The sequence below is a fragment of the Trichoplax adhaerens genome, genomic scaffold, assembly GCF_000150275.1.
Source record: "Trichoplax adhaerens TRIADscaffold_2 genomic scaffold, whole genome shotgun sequence".
Lineage (NCBI taxonomy): Eukaryota > Metazoa > Placozoa > Uniplacotomia > Trichoplacea > Trichoplacidae > Trichoplax > Trichoplax adhaerens.
The window spans coordinates 2,605,769-2,625,835 of NW_002060944.1; the positions used below are offsets into that span (position 1 = coordinate 2,605,769).

The following is a 20,067-nucleotide window of genomic DNA, read 5'->3' on the forward strand; positions in this document are numbered from 1 at the left end:
TTTTCGAATAAAATTACAATGTCCCATAATTACTCATATAATTAAAAAAAAGATGAAGTATTGAAACTATTGAAACTTATGAACATTGATTTAGTGGCACAATAACACAAAATAGAATGATGAAATGGTACTAATATATAGAAGTAAAGTTTTAAAAGGAGCTTAATATAGACGTTTAGCTTATTGTTTAAAGGCAAATTTAAATCGATGAAATATGTCAGATTACTATATTTGAACGTTTTGCAGGATCATTTGACGTAAAAGTCTGTCCAAGACGGAGTACACTAAATCGTATAATATCCGCAGTATTTTAATTATGAAAGAACTAATCGGATTAAAGATTATCCCAATGCCGTATCAAATGCTGCATATATACTGTACAAGACTCAAATAACCTGATCACTCAATAACTATAAGAGCTTATATAATAATTTCGTACTTATCACTACGTTATCGACTAATTAAAAGATTGATTGCCATATTTTTATGTCTATACGGTAAAATTCTCACTAAATAAACTGATGTCAACGTTGCCCCATATAATTTAGAATGCGCCATTTCCGAAGACCTTAAACGCTAGGAAATAATTATAGTTTACCCTGCATATATAGAAAAATAGATATCAACATTTAATTGCTAATTTTGTCTATAAGATTTTCGCATTCATTTCTCAAAGCATGTAGCGGAAGATTAAGTGAGAAATATTTTTAAAGGTATTATTAGTATTTTAACACCATTGCAATATTCATTTTTTACAAAAATAGCGACTGACAAAAGAGATAATTTCTAATAAACAATGTAAAGACATGAAATCAGTAACGTGGATGAGGTAATACGCGTATATTAAGTTAATCATTTACGCAGGCTAGTATTCTCAGATTCAGATTCATTACCGTTTCTGAATACCGATTTAATTCATACAACGCTATATATACGCGTATAATGTACAGATTTCGAAAATATGGCTATTAAAAATACCAAAAGGTGATGCTTATGATTTGCTTCATTAAATGTCATGCTAAATTTAGCTCTCAATGCAAATAGAATTTAAAACAGCCGTAATTTTGTGATAAGCATATTCAGAATCGTAGTAAAATAATTTGTTGTATGGATCAAATTGATAAATTTTTAAGCAGTACTGTAACTTGCACGCGAGTAAGTACACGTAAGAAATTAGCGTATTACAGCTATCCACGTGTCTCAATTGCAGACTGAAATCGCTGTTACTGGCAAGTTCAATATATCTTTAATGAAAGTACCGACCACAGTGATAATTTTATATTCGTAATAATGTAAGCCAATGATTAAAACTGTATCAAATTTTATAAACTAAATAAGAATATTACAAAATGTAGCTGGAGTTATTTCTGTTATGCTATAACTTGTTTCTTAATAGTCGCGATTCATATTTTTCATATGAATTGCGACGTCTTATACTTCAACAAATTCGTCTTGTAGATTATTTACCTAATTATGCTCGCTGGTATATCATCCGTGTATATCGATAAAGCGGTGAAGGCATGTAATCAGAAAAGTTTTTATCAATTACCATATCGAGTAGATTAGAGAGCGCACTAATTTTGAATGTTTATTACGGGAATATAATTGCTTTATTTGATGATGTGTACCACAATACTGAGATGTATATTCGATAATCGAATAGCAATTAACTATAATAAACTATAACATACTGTACGTTAACTGCTGTACTTGTAAGTATTGCAGCCATTTAATTCATTTTCAGTTCGGAAGGTAAACAAAAAATTTCACTATTCCAGAAGTATACTGTTTCATTATACCAGTCATCATCTACAAGTTACTTCATTAAGCATAGCAGACTTATCTATGTCCTACAGTACTTTAAATCATATAAAACTTTCATTATGCTTCCATAATTTATCGAAATCACTCACGAGTATATTTTGATATTTTGCAGTTTTTATATGAGAAAGGTTAAATATTTTAAATCGAAGTAACAAGGATTTTGTTTTAATACCATACTCTTAGATATTTTAATAATAGCTAGATGTAAACTCTGATTGCAATATTTTAGCATTATAGAATAGCTGCAAGAAAATGATTGTTGTGATAGGACGACAAAATAAAAATGTTACCTTGAGCTTAACTTAATAAAATTCCTTTTTATAAAACAGCTTTGCAACAAAATAACGTAATGTACGATCAATAAGTCGATTCCCTGAACCGCATATCAGGGAGCAATATCTACTCCATCAGGAATACTTTTCCTATACTAGCTAACTACACAAAGACTTACTCGCCTCGTATTTTACGTTAAACGCTAATCTAAAGAGCCCTCTTTATTATACGATATATACCGCATTTCCATACTCTTTTACAATACTTTAGACATCCTAGTTAGTAATATTAATGCTGAAACCTTCTAATGAATCAAAAGCTAATTTTATCTGCTACTACCTAATGAAGGCAATAGTGTTTACGAACATAGACATCTAATGACTAATACAAAATAGTCGGATTGCAATATATCCTATAACGAAACATTTCCATGATAATCTACAATCTACCATAAGTAAGTTACAATCATAGTGATTTGAATTGTAGGAAGATTATTCTCGATTCCCGAAATTTAAGTACTAATTTCGGTATGCTGTCAGAAATTTCTAAGACTAACGTATTGGTCTTAGAAGTCTCTAATGATGTATGTATATATCGCTGCCATAAAAGCTAGTGCTGTATTTAAACACTATATATCTAAATTAGAAACTCACTAAATAAGAGTAAACCAACAAAATTATCCTAACGTAGATGTTTCTACTCTAACCTCGATATCGCAGTGTATAAGACTGTACCATCCCTACTCTTACTTTTAATCTGGGATTATAAAGTAAGAGTAGGGATTTTTATAAAGTTGAGTTCAAGGTAAAATTTTTTCTTTAGTAGTCTCTGGTTATGAGGCTTGCCAAGAAATGGCTGGCCGATATTACGATCGATAGATAAGACAATAAAGGATTTAAAAGACAAATATGTTTTTATTATTAAAAATTTATCCAAAGAAATATAACAATCTCATGTAGAATGAAAAATTATTAGCGATTGGCGAATGTACAAATAGGTTCGAAGTAAATTATTTGCAGTTTCTAACTAATAAATGAATCATAAAACAGCGCAATATTATTCTTTGATGAATTAAAAGCGAATACAAGATGCCGTTGCTATGAACTGTAGATACTAGCATTTAGCAGATATTTACAAAATTACATTTTTTATTTTTGCTTAAACTACTTAATCAGAATAATCATACCGTATTAATATCATTTACCTGGATAACTGTAAAAAGATACATTTCGTAAAGCGTATCTATGCTTACTTCTACGAACTTTACAGGAACGATAATTACCGACTCGGTACAATCCTTGATCAGAAGTGGAATGTACACTTCAATAGCATTATCAATTCTGGCTATCATTAATACTTCCATTGGTTGAGACTTGAGATTATCTAAGATGTTATCTCTGCAGCAAACTACAGTGCGCAGTACTATACTAGATTTTGCAGCCTACATTTTGAATTATCCATTTCTAACTACAAAAATTTCAAAAGTAAAGAACATATTTTTCAAATATATCTGGCTATCCTTATCTCTTTAAATAGAAAATAAGTTTTGTTAAATTTCTTTATGCAAAGAAAGTTACGTTTTATGTGTACAGTATTTAAAATATCGTAATAGTAATTTACGATGCTTTAGAAACTTTTAGCACTTGAGTTTAAAGATTTATTCCAAGATTGATTTTTCCTTGTCTCAAATTGATTGTAGTAAGTAACAATACATCAAATAAACGAAAAGACACTATTATAATTTCTTGTTTAAGTTAGATCGGGCTTCAATTCTACACTTCCAGCAAGTAAGATTACAAGAGCAGAAACAATAAGGAAAGTGGATCCCATGAAAAGGTAAAATTTAACAGGGTCCTCAAATATATTGCTAAAGCAAGGATCCATTATATCTTCTTTAAAGCTTACTAATTGTGAAAGAAAGAAAGACGAAGATGTACCTTCCATCGCCATAGCTACTCTTTTAAGTAGTATATTTCGATTCTTTATTCCAATTATGATTCAGTTTTCCTGTTTTGTGTTATTATTGATCGAGTTTACTCGTATATCGACGGTTTACTAGCTCATTTTCAAATGCTTTTGTAACAATTGAATGCTTGTTATGCGAACATTATGGGGGGGGGGGGAAAGTAAAGATGGTAAAGTATGCTTTGACTTACTATTATATTAATAGTATTAGTTCAAGTAGTGATAAAGCGTGTACCAATCCTAGGTTCTAATCGTCCAATAGTCTTTATGAAATTTACGTATGTAGTTCATTCACAATCTCTCATTTAAGGGGTTTGCTGACATGTTGCGTTCATCTATGGAGTAGTGATGGAGATTATAGAATAGAGTTCATCATCTGTTCAAAAAATATCCTCCTACACAAAGTCTTAAACAATTACATATATTTTTAGGGATGTGTATCATTCATAAATGTACACATCACTACATGCGCCTGTAGGTAAATACTTGATTTTACTCTATAACTATATATTTTGTGTAGTAACTAGATACAATACTGCCTGTAGTTAATTTTTCAGATATGCATAGGTATGTGTCTGTATCGTATACTGTAATTGGTTACGATGCGACTGATCATAGACTTTAGTTTAGACCTTCTATTTTTCTATTCACTTTTCACCTTTGATGTTATTTCTGTGATTTCCTACAGTATAGCATTACACTGTATTATTTAACCTAATGCATAAAAGCCTTCAGAGCATAGTCAGTAGCATTCATTGGACAGTTTATGTATAGCAACTACTCACAGGTTTCGCTAATTTAGAATTCAGACATATCCAGACAATGTCAATTAGTTTCCATGACAGCAGCAATTCTAGCTAGTTGGAAGGTTTTTGGCGGTTGCTATAGTAATGCTGACGCTGCATTGACGGTATATTCCATTACAATATTGCTTACTGTGTACTGTCTATAATTTCATTAGCGATATTACGGATCTTATTTAATCTTTGTAACAATCTGGTAGCTTAGATACCACAAGGATAGATTACTTTGCGATACTACGGTAACAGATCAGGAAGATCTTAACAAGTATCATTCTGAGACTTGTAATTATAATATCAAGAATATATACTTACTACACCAATCGCGATAATTGTAGCAGTGAAACAAGATGACGGCAGTTGTAAGCGGAACTTTTGTCGGTACTTACAGAGAATCATATGAAACTAATCCATTACTGAAGAAGGTAAATTTATCCTTTGTATCAAGGAAATCAAACAGATTATAACAGATTTTTAGTGAGCCTTTGCCCTCTAGTAAATGGTATGAAATTTATGCTAAAGATTTAAGATAACTTTCAGTTCCTTTCTAGCAATTTAATTCCTAGTGTAATAACCCGGCTTCATACTAATAGTAAGAATTAGTGAATATCAGTAAGTATTTTAGGTAAATAGCTTTGATTAATCCATACTTTGATAACCTGTAAGAATAATGAAAACGGAACAGTACGTATTTGTTCAATTAGCAATAGTACTTAAATTAATCATTATCGTCAAACACAGTAACATTGTTTCTAATCAGGAGGAATGCAGGTGCTTTTTTGTTGACATGAAATCGTTATACATATCGTTTTAAAAAGCATCCGAAAGAGCACGAAATTTTTTTCATGACATTTTATTAATTAGAACTCGATTGAAATTTTATTAGAACAAAATTTATGCTGTTAGAGTCACTTAAAATCAAGGCTAAATTAAAAAACATTATGAATTTTATATGAGTTTGCAGCAAGTTTCCGAATATAATCAAGGCTTTATATTAAAGTATCGTTATAAACTGCATTGAAGAATGCAGCTGACATAGAATTGATAACAATTTATTGTAAGCATATTTCTGATCATTTCCGATTATCGATAAGAGCGATAGATATTTTATAGATATTTTACTATTAGCTTTCATGTCTATAACTGAAGCGCAAAGTACCGAAAATTTTAGTACACAAAAGTAATCGATTTTCTGTAAGATTAATTTGTATATGACGTTATATATCGTAAAGAATGCAAATAGTGTTACCGCTCGGTTTGTAAATTATGTGTTGGCTATAAATTAGTAAAATAACAAATTTAATCCCTACGGTTAGGAATACTCTCATAATATATAAAGTATCACAAATTCTAATGTTGTTATCACCTTATAGAGCATATTCATAATCGATACGGGTTATAACTTTCTGTGGAGTACGATGACACAGTAAACCATTATATTTTAGTTTCTCTAATACAAAAATGAAAGAAATATTATTTGGAAGTTGATACTATTAATTTTCTGTTGCAAAATGTAATATCACATATCATAAATCTACGATCTGCACTGCGTTCGTATATATGCTATATATACAATATTTGATGAGATATGACTAAAGTACGTATCGCATATGTGTGGTATTAAATTTAAGAGTTAAGTTCAAATTATTATAAGAATGAAATTTTACTTGAACATTGTTCAGATTTGCTATCACAGCCTTTAAACCTGCATGTATAATATTGTATTTATGAACAGTCTGAATTAGGACGTCCATTAAATCGTGGCTTTACCCTGCCTGGCGATGATTTTGTTTACGGTGTGGCTAATCATGATAAAGGTGGCGGCGCTGCTCAGGGTAAATTTATATAGGCATAAAACATGAATATTTCAAGAACTATCTGCTTTAATTTACATTTATTCTGGATGTATTATGGATTAAGTAAAAATTGATATATTTTACTTGTAATGAATAGCTATAATGCATTGGAATAAAGACTTAAATCATAAGACGAAATTGCCTGCTTTGAAGAAGAAAGAGCAGCAACCGAAAGATTTTATTACGATGAATAAAGCTGCAACTCAATCTGGTATAACAACATCTAAGGAACAAGCAGAGTTTAGAGAAGTCAATGAAATTAGACTAAAGAAATCATACGAGAGGAGAGCTAAACAAGCTCATAGGATACCAGTAGAAGCAGTCTTCGGTCATCCCACAAGGTAGAACCACATGAATACATTGCATGATATTATAAATTCAAAATTTTGATAAATTTTCTTAATCACTTGTATTCTTTCTATAAGGCCATCTACGCCAGTTTTTGATCTGTTGGAACATAAATATCAAGAGAAATGGATACAAGAAAAAAGACAGCATGAGCTTCATACCCGCGAGAAGAAGCAGCAAAAGGTTTGTCTACATAAAGCATCAGTTTTGTATGAGATGTATTTATATGATACCGTACGTATTTGGTAAATGAATCAATGTAATAATAAGCATTGCCTAATAAATTCAGATGTTAAATGGCAAGATATATGAAACTAAGGCTTCTCTTCTACGGAAATTTGAACCACCTGTACAACAAACTTCATTTTGGCATATGCCCAAATGGGAGAAGGTAAGCTAATCATAATTACACTTAAATCATGTGGTGCATTATAATCGTGGCTATGGGTGCTATCAAGGCTACTATTAGTTGTTTATATTGTCAAAGATGCAAAGTACTATATAATTTTATCGAATAAAATGTTTAGAATGAGGTATGATACGGTATATCCAAACGCAAGTGTGTTATAGGAGCTTTACTTATTTATTAGTCTTGCATTTTTGAAAGTTAAACTGTTGAAAATCAGATCAATGTTGAGAAGATAAACTTTTTCCGGTATTACAATTGCAAACTTAAGTTAAAGAACTTAATAGATTGCGTAAAGTAGTCATGTATATAACGTATTATATAAACTATAATTAAACGATGGTATTTAATACATGTATGTGCACATAACATTTCATCGGTAATCTAACGGATATTATCCTTACTGATAACCAAAAATTATTTCACACTACGATAGGTTCCGGCACATTTAGAAACTTTTAGATCAGTTAAAGCACGTGAAGCATCATTTCAAAAGCTTTATCAGGATGGAACAGCTCGTAAAGGTATCTTTCATCATGGGGTATATGAGTTACCTAATGGCTGTTAATTAAATGTCAGGAAAGAACTTTTTAATGATAAATTCAATACAAGATATATTGTAATCAAAGTCACAGCTTGTGTATGAACGCAGTTGTGTAAATAGAACTGTATATATATATATAAATCTCGCTCTCTCTTAGTGTATGTGAGTAAATACTGCTTTTGATTGATTTTAGCTATACATGAGCTAGGTGGATGGTTAAAGCAATATTTTATAGTATCCGATATCATTAACGCAGTAATATACATGATTCGTAACTTATTTGCAGTAGATGTAAGACGGAATTATCGTCGATCTTGTAGCAGGGAGCTGACAACGTGTTTTAATTCACGATTGAAGTGTCCCGCATAGAAACATCGGCATTAAAACTATAGTAATATACCGTGGCATCTGTTACGAAATTGAAATAGATTATTTTGGGTTACAATGTAAATTGGATAATTATTGTTTAAATTCTTGTGTCATGAGCACGCGCATAAATTCCTTATTTTCATTAGCTAAAATTTTTTTATCTAGATTAGATCAATATAATAAAATGTTATTTACACGATGTATTATTTTGTAAAAGTCATTAAACTGAAGACGATCCTATTTTATCAATTTGATACAATACTGAACACATCAAGCAAAGTAAAATAATTTCTTGCGTCTAGTAATGACTTCAGAGGTAATCTATCTTAATTAAATTCCGTGCTGGTACATTTCTATTGCGTAGGTGAATTTTTCAGTATACTGAAATTATTGAGATTCATCGTCCATACACGATCGAATATACAGTAACAGTTATGCAAGATTTATCATAAGAGGATATTTACCTCTTCTAGAACAATCAATAAACAACGACTATAAATTCACACTCAGCGCCTATTATAGTTGTAATAGCAATAAAGGCAAACTATTGAAAAGGCCAACGAGTAACGTAGTCAAAGCCAATTCTGTATGATCAGATATTGCAGTTTTAGAGCTTCAGTACCTATTATTTAGTCCCACACAGCACAATTGGCAATAGTAATGTAATTAGTAACTAAAAATAGAAAACTACTATCTTACAGTCTACAGTCAGAGCTAGCCATAGATTTTTTCATTAAGCGTTCTAAGTATTTACGTTATCAATAATGCAAATGTTCTACCTCATTAGAATGTATCCCTTGATTACACGAATAGGTTATTGTACTTTTAGACGCATGGAGGACTTGCAAAATAGCCAGCATTGTTCTTACGAAATCCTCGGGTGCCGTATTACCGTATTGTTAAACATGGAATAAGCTCATGGTTGCCCATTATTCAGAAAAGATAGGGATTATTGCTTATTTCAATCATGCTCTACTAAATTTTACTTGCCGTGCAAATATGCAATATCTTCGAACATAGTATGGATCGCAATTGCTACTTAAACCCACTAATACGGCAGTTGTCTTGCTTGACTCAAAGTACGAGTAAATAAAGTTTATAGCATGTAGAGAAAAAGTTTATTTACTTTATATAATTGTTCGGGAAGTCTACAAATTTTAAAAATTAATTTATCCTGATGGTATAATACACCGTATAGAACCTAGTTCCATCTCAATCATATCATATCAAATATTATACAGTCAATATTTACAATCAATTTCGTAGTGAGAATTAACCAACTGTAATGATTGACTCCGGAATCTGGACATTTCTACGTGGCAATATTTGTGCTCATTGCATCAGCAGTATTATATATGTATATGACTGTACATAAACATCATCAATTAACAATTATGTAAACACCTTTCGTATACATTGAGTACTCTAGTGATAACTAAATACTGTTTGGCATTCACTGCGAAATAGCGATTACTTTCGCAATGGTTAAAGGCATCTAAATACTAGCGAAACAAATATTCTAGAAGTTGCAACCATTCCCAATAAGACCTTTTACGAAGATTAATTAAAAGTAAAAGAACTTTGTAATATTGTGTGGAATATTTGCGATGCTGTTATATTAATAACAGCGACAATTTTTAGTAAGATATATCCCAATTTGTAAGATAAGTTTCCAATTACTGCAACACAGCCACTAATAATTATATCAATCCACGCTAGCAACATTCTAAGCTCAGACGTTAGTGTCATGTAGCCTCTTGATTCTCGATGTGGCCGAGTTGCTCACTCTCGAAATTCCCTCGGTAGCACCGGTTGTTGTGACGCTAAAGAGTAATATTGAATGAGAATATGCCAAATTATAAAAGTTTAAAGTTAGAAACGTGGTTCTAGAGAAATGATGAATTATTAACTGCACACGTAGCCAGCAGCAGCACAAACACTGAAAATGATACAGTACAGTATATGGACAACATCTTACACTTCATCCACAGGTATATCGTCATCTTCTGTTGGAAGCTGAAAGTAAGGGTTATCGGCAATGGGTCGAAATTTGTATCTAACATTCAAAGAGTCAGTAAGACGTTATTGTACGATTCGGTGCAATACTACTGCATTACTTCTGCACTATGTCAGCGCATATATCTTACCCAGTTAAGAAAAAGAAAACGAAAGTTGCTAGGTCTGTAAAGAACTACAAGAGCGAGTAATACAAAGTTAGCTAAAAGGCGATAGACATTTATGTCAATAAGATAGATCGTGAATGATTTTCTTACGGGAGCTAGCCATTCATATTGAAATGGTACGGTGATCTAAGGTGAAAAAATTTCATTATGAAGAAGGTATGAAAGTTATGTTGAAAAATCATACAGTAGCTTTACATATATTTTTATATTCGCATTACCTTCAATAAGTAAACAATGATTCTCGTAAAATAGATGTAGCACACAATCTAACCATAAGTAAATTATATTATTATTATTGCGATATTACAGAAGTTGATTTAAATCATCATAGTATTCATTTTGTCGCATAAGTACCATGACATAGAATTGTCGAAACAATTTAAGCTTAGCCAAATTCTGAGCGGCTAGATAAAGTTTAACAAATTAAAAGTTTAATTTTTTGTCTAGATATATGTACAATTTCAAATGTAAACCTTTTCCGTCAGTCTTTGAGGCTTCCTGCAAGTGCTTTATCGACCATACGACCGGGAATAAAATTGCACCGCAACAAATTAAATCAACTAAGATGAAAATTTCGCTGTAGGAAGAGTTAAGAACCAGAGACGATGCAGTAAAACTGTCTAATTAATCTTTAATTATTATCGTTGAAAGATATATCAAATTCATAAGATTATTTTCGTACACTAATTACACTAGAATAAGGATATCCAAGTAGCATATTGGGCTTTGCCTTCATCTGTCGATTCCATTACTATTTGTGCAATATTAGCTAATACCTAGTCGTAGATGATAAAGTATTGCAAATTACTATTTATATTCCTATCAGAAGATAATTACTAAACAAGAACAGGCCATGCAATATTGTTTACCTGTAGTGGAATGATCATTAAGAATAATTTCTTGTCTCTATCAGATAATATGTGCTTCACGAATGCCCATCCAGTTCCAATAAGTACAATGGTGATAATTAGCAATGCTCCTTTCATACTAGGGACATATAAATTACAATACATAAATTGTTAAATAATTAATCATTCCATCGCTGATAAGGCGTGGGACTCGTAATCTATACTTTTGTATAAGGTTTAATGGTTATTTAGCATTCCATTCGAACGCTATATATTGGATAAACTACTGCGCATTGCCCTTCACTTACAGATGAATTATATAGTACAGAATGGCCCACGAATCCGCTTTCAAACCATATAAATCAATCATATGGTAGTGTACCTAGTTATTATGTAGATAAAATTAAAAGCAATGTTATATATCTCTGCAGCACATATCTCAGTTGGAAGAGGGAACTTACAGCATGAAAAGCTAGGTCTAAGGCCTTAAATATTACCAACAGCAACATTAGGTAGTGAATAATGAAAACCTTTTCTCTAGAATACAAGATAGTTGTAACAAATTAGTAGCAAGATATCACAATCTAGATAGGAAATCGTTTACATCATTTTTACCGATTTCTTCTCATCACGGTAAACCAAATTATTGCGGAAACAAAAAAAATTCCGGACATAATACCATAAACTTTCGGTAGCGGTCGCTAGATCGAATTATGATTACTAATTAAAGTAGCTATTTCAATTAAGGACGTTGTCGCAATAACAAAACTTTGTAGGAATTTACTGTTCTACCTCTCCAGCTGATAGATAACCCTCTTCATTTTTCTCTACAATTTTAGTCTAATATTGTGCAAGACATGGATATATTAGCTACCAAAGTATTTTTATATCTACTGTACTAAATAGTTTCATTCTGGCATTATCAAATCTAATAAGATACAATGTGACTATGGATTGAGTTAGCTGATAATCGTTACGAAGTAAGTGTAGTTACCTCCATATTAATAACAAGGGGCTTAGATACTTTGTCGCTATCGCCTTTATCATTGTAGCAGTTGTGAAAGTATAAATTATATAATCCTTCTTGATCCAGATTTTCAATAACTACCTTAAACTAGAAATATTACAATCAGCAAAATTTTGAGTAAAGATTCTAACATCGTATGTTAGCTTCCTGGTGATATAAGCACAGTATTACGTCAAAAAATATTTCGCAGTCTGATATAGTTGTCTTACTTGACCCGAATACTGTTTATCTTTGTAGGTAAGAGGAATATAAAGGATACGCCTCCTTTTATCATGCGTCTTGTTAGGTCCTTCCCCTTTTCCACTGCGCTTTCCTCCGCCTTTGCCACTTCCTGGCGCAATGAAATTATAACGTATTTATTAGCATCAATATTTTTGCTAATCACGAGGTTTACGATACAGTTTGTTGAGATTATTGCGCTTGTTAGTTTTAAAAAAGCATTGGTCTAAATGATAAAGCGTTACAATACACTTTTAATACCTTGCCGTAAAGATCTCTTGATCTTGATGCTATCATGATCTTCAGCAGTTAACTTTGTCTTGGTACTTGTAGTAGAATTTGTTACTTTTATAGAAGTAGCGGTGGACGTGATATCGGTAACATTGACTTCAGTGGCATTCGTTGGCACAAGAATTGTAGGGGTAATACTAGGATCATCTGGTGCGATGCTTTGAATCATTAGGTTCTTAGAATCGTAATATCTTGCAACAATTATCCTAATAAATAAAGTAAAATGGGTTCCTTTTAAAAACTGAATATTTACTTGCCTTACTAGCTAAAGGGCTATGTAGTATATACATAGCGTATTACTCAGGGTAAGTAGATATTTACTTAGTATTAGTCTAGTGTAGATCGCAATGACTTATCATAATATTAGTATCAGTTGTCTATGGTTCAACCATGATCGTCAATTTACCACAGCGTTTACTGTAGCGTAAAACTTGGTATAACTTAGTCAATTCACATTATGACATAATAGTAATATGCGATTTTTGGCATTGCTGTGTCCATTATAATAATCACTGTTTTATTAATAACAATTACTATAGGCTGATATCATATTTTATCTAATCATATATCCAAATCAAGCACATAACTAACCTTTTCTTTACAAGATCAAACGTAAACACAACTGATGGATGCTTTTTAACTTGTTTGCGTTTACTCAGGCCACATGAATCGTGATTACGACGTTCCTATTTCGGGAAGAAGTATAGAAAATTCGATATAACCACCGAAATTCCTCAAGACTATTGCATAACAACCTCAATCAATGTAATTTAGCATTTCAACATGTTAGTGAAAGTAGTCAGCAGTATTCTAAATCTATCACGATCACACTTATGAAGAAAAATCTAGCGCATTCATACGGTGGCTAGTGAACAATATTTACATAATGTATTGTTTAAGTTAAAAATTGAACTAAATCGTCTTAATAACTTAAATTATGATTGAAATTGATCCTTCGAAATGATTTTTGGTGATAAGACGCAAAAGCCACCTTTATAAAGTTAGACAATACGATTGTACTTCATAGGATGATTATTATTGACAATGTGGGCATAAAAGTGGAATTTACAATATTATTTGTCTGCTCTAAAATGCATATAATAATGTTTTAATTATCTTCATAACGTCTAGGCACTATACTTTACTACACTGTAAGAGTCTAATCGAAACTTGCAATTGTTAGTAGATCCTTCAGTATAAATAAAATAAAATCATCAAACAGTTGAAATTATATGGTGATAATACAGTACTTACCATATAAGACGAGATGCCATCGCTTGCTGTTTTAACTAAAGAGAATCCAATCTATCAGTAAATTGACGGAAAGAAAATATATTATAAAACGTTCACTCTTGCTCAGCAGCGAAACTGTACGCAGGAGAATAAGCTACTTAATGTTTCAGAAGATACAGTAATGTAATACGTGATAAAGAGTATAACACTTGTAAGATCATGAAAATTTTGCAGATCATTTTAATCCTTTTTGTCGAGGAGCGAGTATACTGTACAGTTTACGGAGTAGCAGCCATTCGATTTATTCGAGCAATTACAGACAGATACGACACAGTCAAATTATAGTTATAAGAGTGCGTACTAGCTACGTGATGCAATACGGTACCGTATAATATTTATAGAACACTATATAATTAGATTGTAACTTACCTTTTTCTTGGGATTGGAAATACTCGCATTAAACATTTTGATATAAACCTGTAACCTGCCGCCTTTATAAAATCCGAATGAACTTAAGGTAAAACTTTTTCGGTTATCGTTCTGCGCAGTATACCATCATCAATAGGATAGAGTATTTAACCATTGCCGTTTAATAATGAAAAAGGATTGTGTTAAAATTACAGAAATTTGTTATAGGAACATAAACGAAAGACAGGTATATACAGCAGGTACACGACAGTAATTATTATTGAATAATAATATATATCATAAATACGTAATTTTAATTTTAACAAGTCAATGCATTATAATAAGCATTCAAACAGATATTCAGTGGCTAAAGTATGATCGATTTTGCTTTTACTATAGCGATAGTACTCCCTAACCTTTACATTTAGAATGTGTATGTTGGCATTACAAATCACTGAAATGGACAGCAGCAAGAGACTTAGCCGGGTATAACTTCGAATCAACGCCATGATGATTTCGGTAGGTATCTTTCCTTTTCTACAGCAACACCGTGGCACTTTGCTGTGGCTGAACGTACTGTTCTTTGTACTGTACAGTGTACAGTCGCCAACTTCTACAGTGTACAGTACACAAGTGGTCTTGTTCTGCGTACTGTACACTGTAGTTAAATTACTACAGTACATTACTCTACTGTACAGTACTGTGTACTGAACTGTACACTACTGTACACTGTACAGTACATTGGGAGTCTAGATGACGTAATTACTACTTAATATAATTAATTAGTCATCGTACAGGACACTACAGTATCATTGACCTGTACAGTACAGTACAGTACTGTACACTGTAGAGTCTACAGTACTGTACACTGTAGTGTACAGTACTGTACTGTACAGTACAGCAGGGACCTTCATCTGTATTTTTGGGGGATGCCGATCCCAAGAAAGTTCAAGCTGAAATTTTGACTCAATTGGTCTACTGTACTGTACTGTACAATAGAATTCCCTAGGATTCTAGAGGTTCATGACTATAAAACATTCTTATGGGTAATCATTGTGACTTCGTTATGAATTTGAGAAACAATGGACAATATTATTTTGCGCAGTACTATCATGCATCACAAAAATACTCGTGTTCAAGTGCTGGCCAAAATGGCTAATTAATTATATGTTGAAGTGATCGATGACATACGGTATATGTCAATAATTGTAATAGCTGTTATGCCCGGCGTTGCCCTAAACGGACTTAGAAGTTGATCGCGTATACTTTCTAACGTATATCTGCAGCTCCTTAAATGAATTTGAGCTCGGATGATTTAGAGGATGATATAGTGAATATACACTCACTACTTAATTATACGCTTATGTATAAAAATACACAGTGCAATGTAATTATAGAATAATTTTTTGGATCTAAGTAATGAGATTGTTCGAAACTGTAAACATGATAAGCTAGGTACTCCATTTATGTCTATAGACGACTTGTATTTTATGCGTTTATCCATCATATATTATACCGGTAAACAGATATAAATGAATGTCAGCATTTTAGTAATGGCTGTTTGCATCAGTATACTTGGCAGTTACTATTGCCAATGCCGAGCAAGTTATATTATATTAATCAAAATCGCAGTCGTCAATACTTTGTATGTCCAGTGTAGGTATAACTTAGCGATAATAGGCAATAGAACTAACTTTAGATTAATTAGCTGGACAACTGAGTAAAGCAGGATCAGTCATCAGTGTCAGTAAAATTTTGAATTACATTATTTCTATATACTGTATTTGTCCTATTCTTAATTATGACTTAAACATAATAATTCAGGACGGATTGCGCATATTTTTAAACTAATTCGCTGGTATGAATCTGAATGTTGGTGATCTGATATACGGCATTTCTATTTTATTTTAATAATTAGAAATAGACCTTTACATCATATTTCAACTTTTGAATGATCCCTACTAACAAATCGTAAAGTTTTGCGATCGAGAATTAATTACAGCAGATTGGTTTCGTTTCACTAATAGTAACAATGAAATTTGATAATTCCAACTGGTTGCATGACTTCGTATAGATATCAAACTTTGGCTACTGACTGGGTGAATGGATCTCATTCTAAAAGTATGCATTTATTTACAGTCAACAAGCTTTGTTAACCATATAGCTAAGATAATCTAAAGACTAAATCGAAATAATGATACATATCGTAGTTGTTGCAACCGCCTCTAATCAGCATTCGTTAACATCTTCCACCTAATAAAGTGACGATATCATCTTAAACTACGAAGGCATTAAATATTTCAATACAACTGCATGCTTTAGCCTAAATGGCAATTGCAGCTATTCAATGAATGAGATTAAAGTCAAAAACTGCGCCCAATATTTCGTCAATTATTTATCTTAATAAAGTACATGCACTCCGCAATCAGTTATATATGCATATGAAGGCTAGTATTGCAGGTAAAAAAATTTAAGAAGTTATAATACTCATAATTTACAACTGATAAACAATGAGAAATAAGAATCAATTTCAGACTTGTCGTACTATCTACAATTTTCATTGTTTGATGTGCAGGCCTGATAGTCTAGACTGCATAAATAATTACAGAATTTACTAGATAACATAACTGGAGACTTTAAAATTTGTATGACACTGCCAAATACAAATGCACTATAATCAGAATACTTTGCCAGCTATGGTTCAAAAGTAAATAAAATATTTAATGTATTTAAGTTGCATCAGTTTATGGGATCGCAACTGCTTTATTATGCATTTCCTGTCCTGGCGGATTTTTAAGGGTATAATAATGAGAGGAAAAGACTACATAAACTTTAAATTTTAATACATAGTTTTATGCATTTTCTGCTATCGGATTAGCGTGAATCGTAATTTTTCTTATATGAATATTTCGGAGGGGCCGATAAGATTTTTCGTCGACTGGAATCTTCTCAAGATCATCAAGTATTTCAAATCCATCAATTACCCTGTCGAAATTAAATATTAATAATAATATATCAGAAAATTAATAAAAGCTATTGTTTTATAAATGGTCTCAAAAGTATCAAATAGATAAACTACATTGCACACCGCATATAGATTTGATAAAACAGCAAAGTAGTACAGTAATTACCTCATAATTTTCATCTACCAGCAACATTCTATAGTAATTATGCAATTTATTATACTCCTGAACATACAGTATGAGTAACTGTAACTATTACGTTGTACTTACTTTCCAAAAATTGTGTATTTGTTATCCAAATGCGATTGCTTTGCATAGGTGATAAAAAATTGAGATCCATTCGTGTTTGGTCCACTATTTGCCATTGAAACCATACCTCTTCTACTGTGCTATAACATAAAAAGATGCCGATGTAGTTTCTAATACATAACTAATTCTTAATGAATTTTTTGTTCCAGACGTAGATAAGGGCTTATACCTTGACAGCATCATTAAATTCGTCTTCGAATTTTCTACCCCAAATGCTATTACCACCTTTTCCGGTTCCTGCATCATCATACCCATATTCATTTATGAATTAAGATTAATACTACAGCTACAGTATAACTGCTAGAATGAATCTGCTATCTTTATATAGTGCGTGAAGGATATGGGTAATTAATTACATACGTACAGTTGAATGATTACACAGGTATTAAACAAATTACTGATACACATCATAAAGCAGTAGAAATATCATATTGTTTAGCAATTCAACCTGTAGGATCTCCGGCTTGTACCATAAATCCTGGAATATTTCTATTGTAGTATGATGATACAAGATCAAGTTGTAAGTAAACCGACCCAATTTCTTTAGGTATACAAGTATGAATATACGACAACTAATCACTAGTATAAGTTAGTAAAGTTGCTTAGTATACGTTGCAATAAAAACAGTACATTAAGATCAATAATTGGCCATTCAATTGATTTGCATTATGATCCTAGTAAACGGGACTTGATAAAAATCTGTAATCATTGTATTATACTGTACTAATTTACGTTGCACCGAACTAGAAGGTTTGATATAATCTAATGTTTTCCATTATACTATGACGAAGTGCAATATTGAACATATAAACTATTAGCCCGTTAGTAATTGAGAAATTTAAAAACTGTTCAGAAATGTAATTGAATACCACATTCGTATCATGTGTAACTAATTAATTTCGTATATCATCAACAGCTAAAGTGCTCTTTAAACGGTACTCCTCGTAATGTACTTATCATGGCTATCATGTAATACGGTAAATTAAAATTTATATAATGGCACTCTTCAAGGTTGCTAATATAGCTAATTTATCAAGGCAGTGTAGCATGATTATAGAATGAACTTACCTATGAAACTGGCAATCATCATAGTAATTACTAGCACACAAAGCTAAAAAGTTCTACAAGAGAATATTCATTCAAGTTACAGTCAAAACTATTGCAGAACTCCTTTAATCAGAAATTATCCAATAGTTGATATGATATCGCCCGGTACCTCACAAGCTTTTGGGCATTCGTCACAAAATAATTCAATCTTCAAATCTCCTAGGTCAGTATGCAGTGTAACAGACTGCAAGAAAGATTTCTATTAGAATTTGAGCAAGTTCCGTTTTGCTTTTGTCATAATGTATAAGTTGTGATATCTCAATTTATCCAATCGCTCAATTATATTTGTATAATTAATATGTAAGTCTTATCAATTTTACAGCTAGTAAATTACTTAATGATTCAATATGGTTACTAGTTGCAAGTACGCGTATGCTCGAATTTCTATTGTATACTGTGAACTAACCATTTTATATATCGTACTTTAACCGTATATCGTGCTTTGCATTCTTCGTAGAGAAATTCTTTTAATTGATTGATTGTACAGGAAGTTTCAAGCCCCTTAGCGTAAGTGTCGTATTTTGAAATACTAGCGGTCTGGTTTTTGCACAGTGATTAGCAACTTTGTTCCTGTTGAATATATTAATTCCTCAAGGACAAAGTATTAAATTTGCAAAAGCGGGATTTATTGAGTGAGCGAGTGATATTGAGCTTGAGGATATTATATCATGAACGGCAGCAGTACTGTACACCGCTGAGTATGCAGCAAACACAGTACTGTAAGTACTGTACTGTACACTGTGTACAGTACAGTGTACAGTTTACAGTACAGTACAGTATAGTACAGTACTGTACACTGTACAGTACAGCATGATATACAGTACAGTACTGTACAGTACTGTACAGTACTGTACAGTACTGTACTGTAATACAGTCATTCGGTACTGTAACCCAGAGGTCTGCAAGGACTGATGAACTATTATTTTTAGTGTAACTGCATCAATCCCCCCCCCCCCCCCTCCCCTCCCATAATCTAGAACCTGAGAATTGGTGCGATTTCGCTGTCAACGTTGGCTTCTGACTTCAGGTAAGTGCATCATGTAGACTGTAATGAAATTATCGAATATTTTGCTATATTGCTGCAGTATTATAGT

At 32.0% G+C, this 20,067-nt stretch overlaps 3 protein-coding genes across 3 annotated transcripts; 1 reads left to right on the forward strand and 2 right to left on the reverse strand.

Moving 5' to 3' along the window:
* Window positions 1-5,212: 5,212 nt before the first annotated feature.
* Window positions 5,213-8,385, forward strand: TRIADDRAFT_53154 (uncharacterized protein; the record flags this gene model as incomplete). Its single annotated transcript, XM_002109245.1, has 7 exons — window positions 5,213-5,287; window positions 6,598-6,697; window positions 6,816-7,059; window positions 7,144-7,249; window positions 7,356-7,457; window positions 7,909-7,996; window positions 8,210-8,385. 7 exons carry the CDS (start codon window positions 5,213-5,215, stop codon window positions 8,383-8,385), a joined length of 891 nt encoding a protein of 296 aa, XP_002109281.1.
* Window positions 8,386-10,117: 1,732 nt separating this feature from the next.
* Window positions 10,118-11,946, reverse strand: TRIADDRAFT_20602 (uncharacterized protein; the record flags this gene model as incomplete). Its single annotated transcript, XM_002109814.1, has 11 exons — window positions 10,118-10,208; window positions 10,364-10,441; window positions 10,533-10,576; window positions 10,659-10,694; window positions 10,787-10,834; window positions 10,923-10,972; window positions 11,042-11,145; window positions 11,262-11,344; window positions 11,438-11,555; window positions 11,725-11,798; window positions 11,878-11,946. Coding segments are annotated over 11 exons (795 nt in total), but the record flags the coding sequence as incomplete, so codon positions are not given.
* Window positions 11,947-17,446: 5,500 nt separating this feature from the next.
* Window positions 17,447-19,160, reverse strand: TRIADDRAFT_21639 (uncharacterized protein; the record flags this gene model as incomplete). Its single annotated transcript, XM_002109815.1, has 6 exons — window positions 17,447-17,579; window positions 17,828-17,946; window positions 18,036-18,103; window positions 18,315-18,355; window positions 18,935-18,987; window positions 19,083-19,160. Coding segments are annotated over 6 exons (492 nt in total), but the record flags the coding sequence as incomplete, so codon positions are not given.
* Window positions 19,161-20,067: the final 907 nt, after the last annotated feature.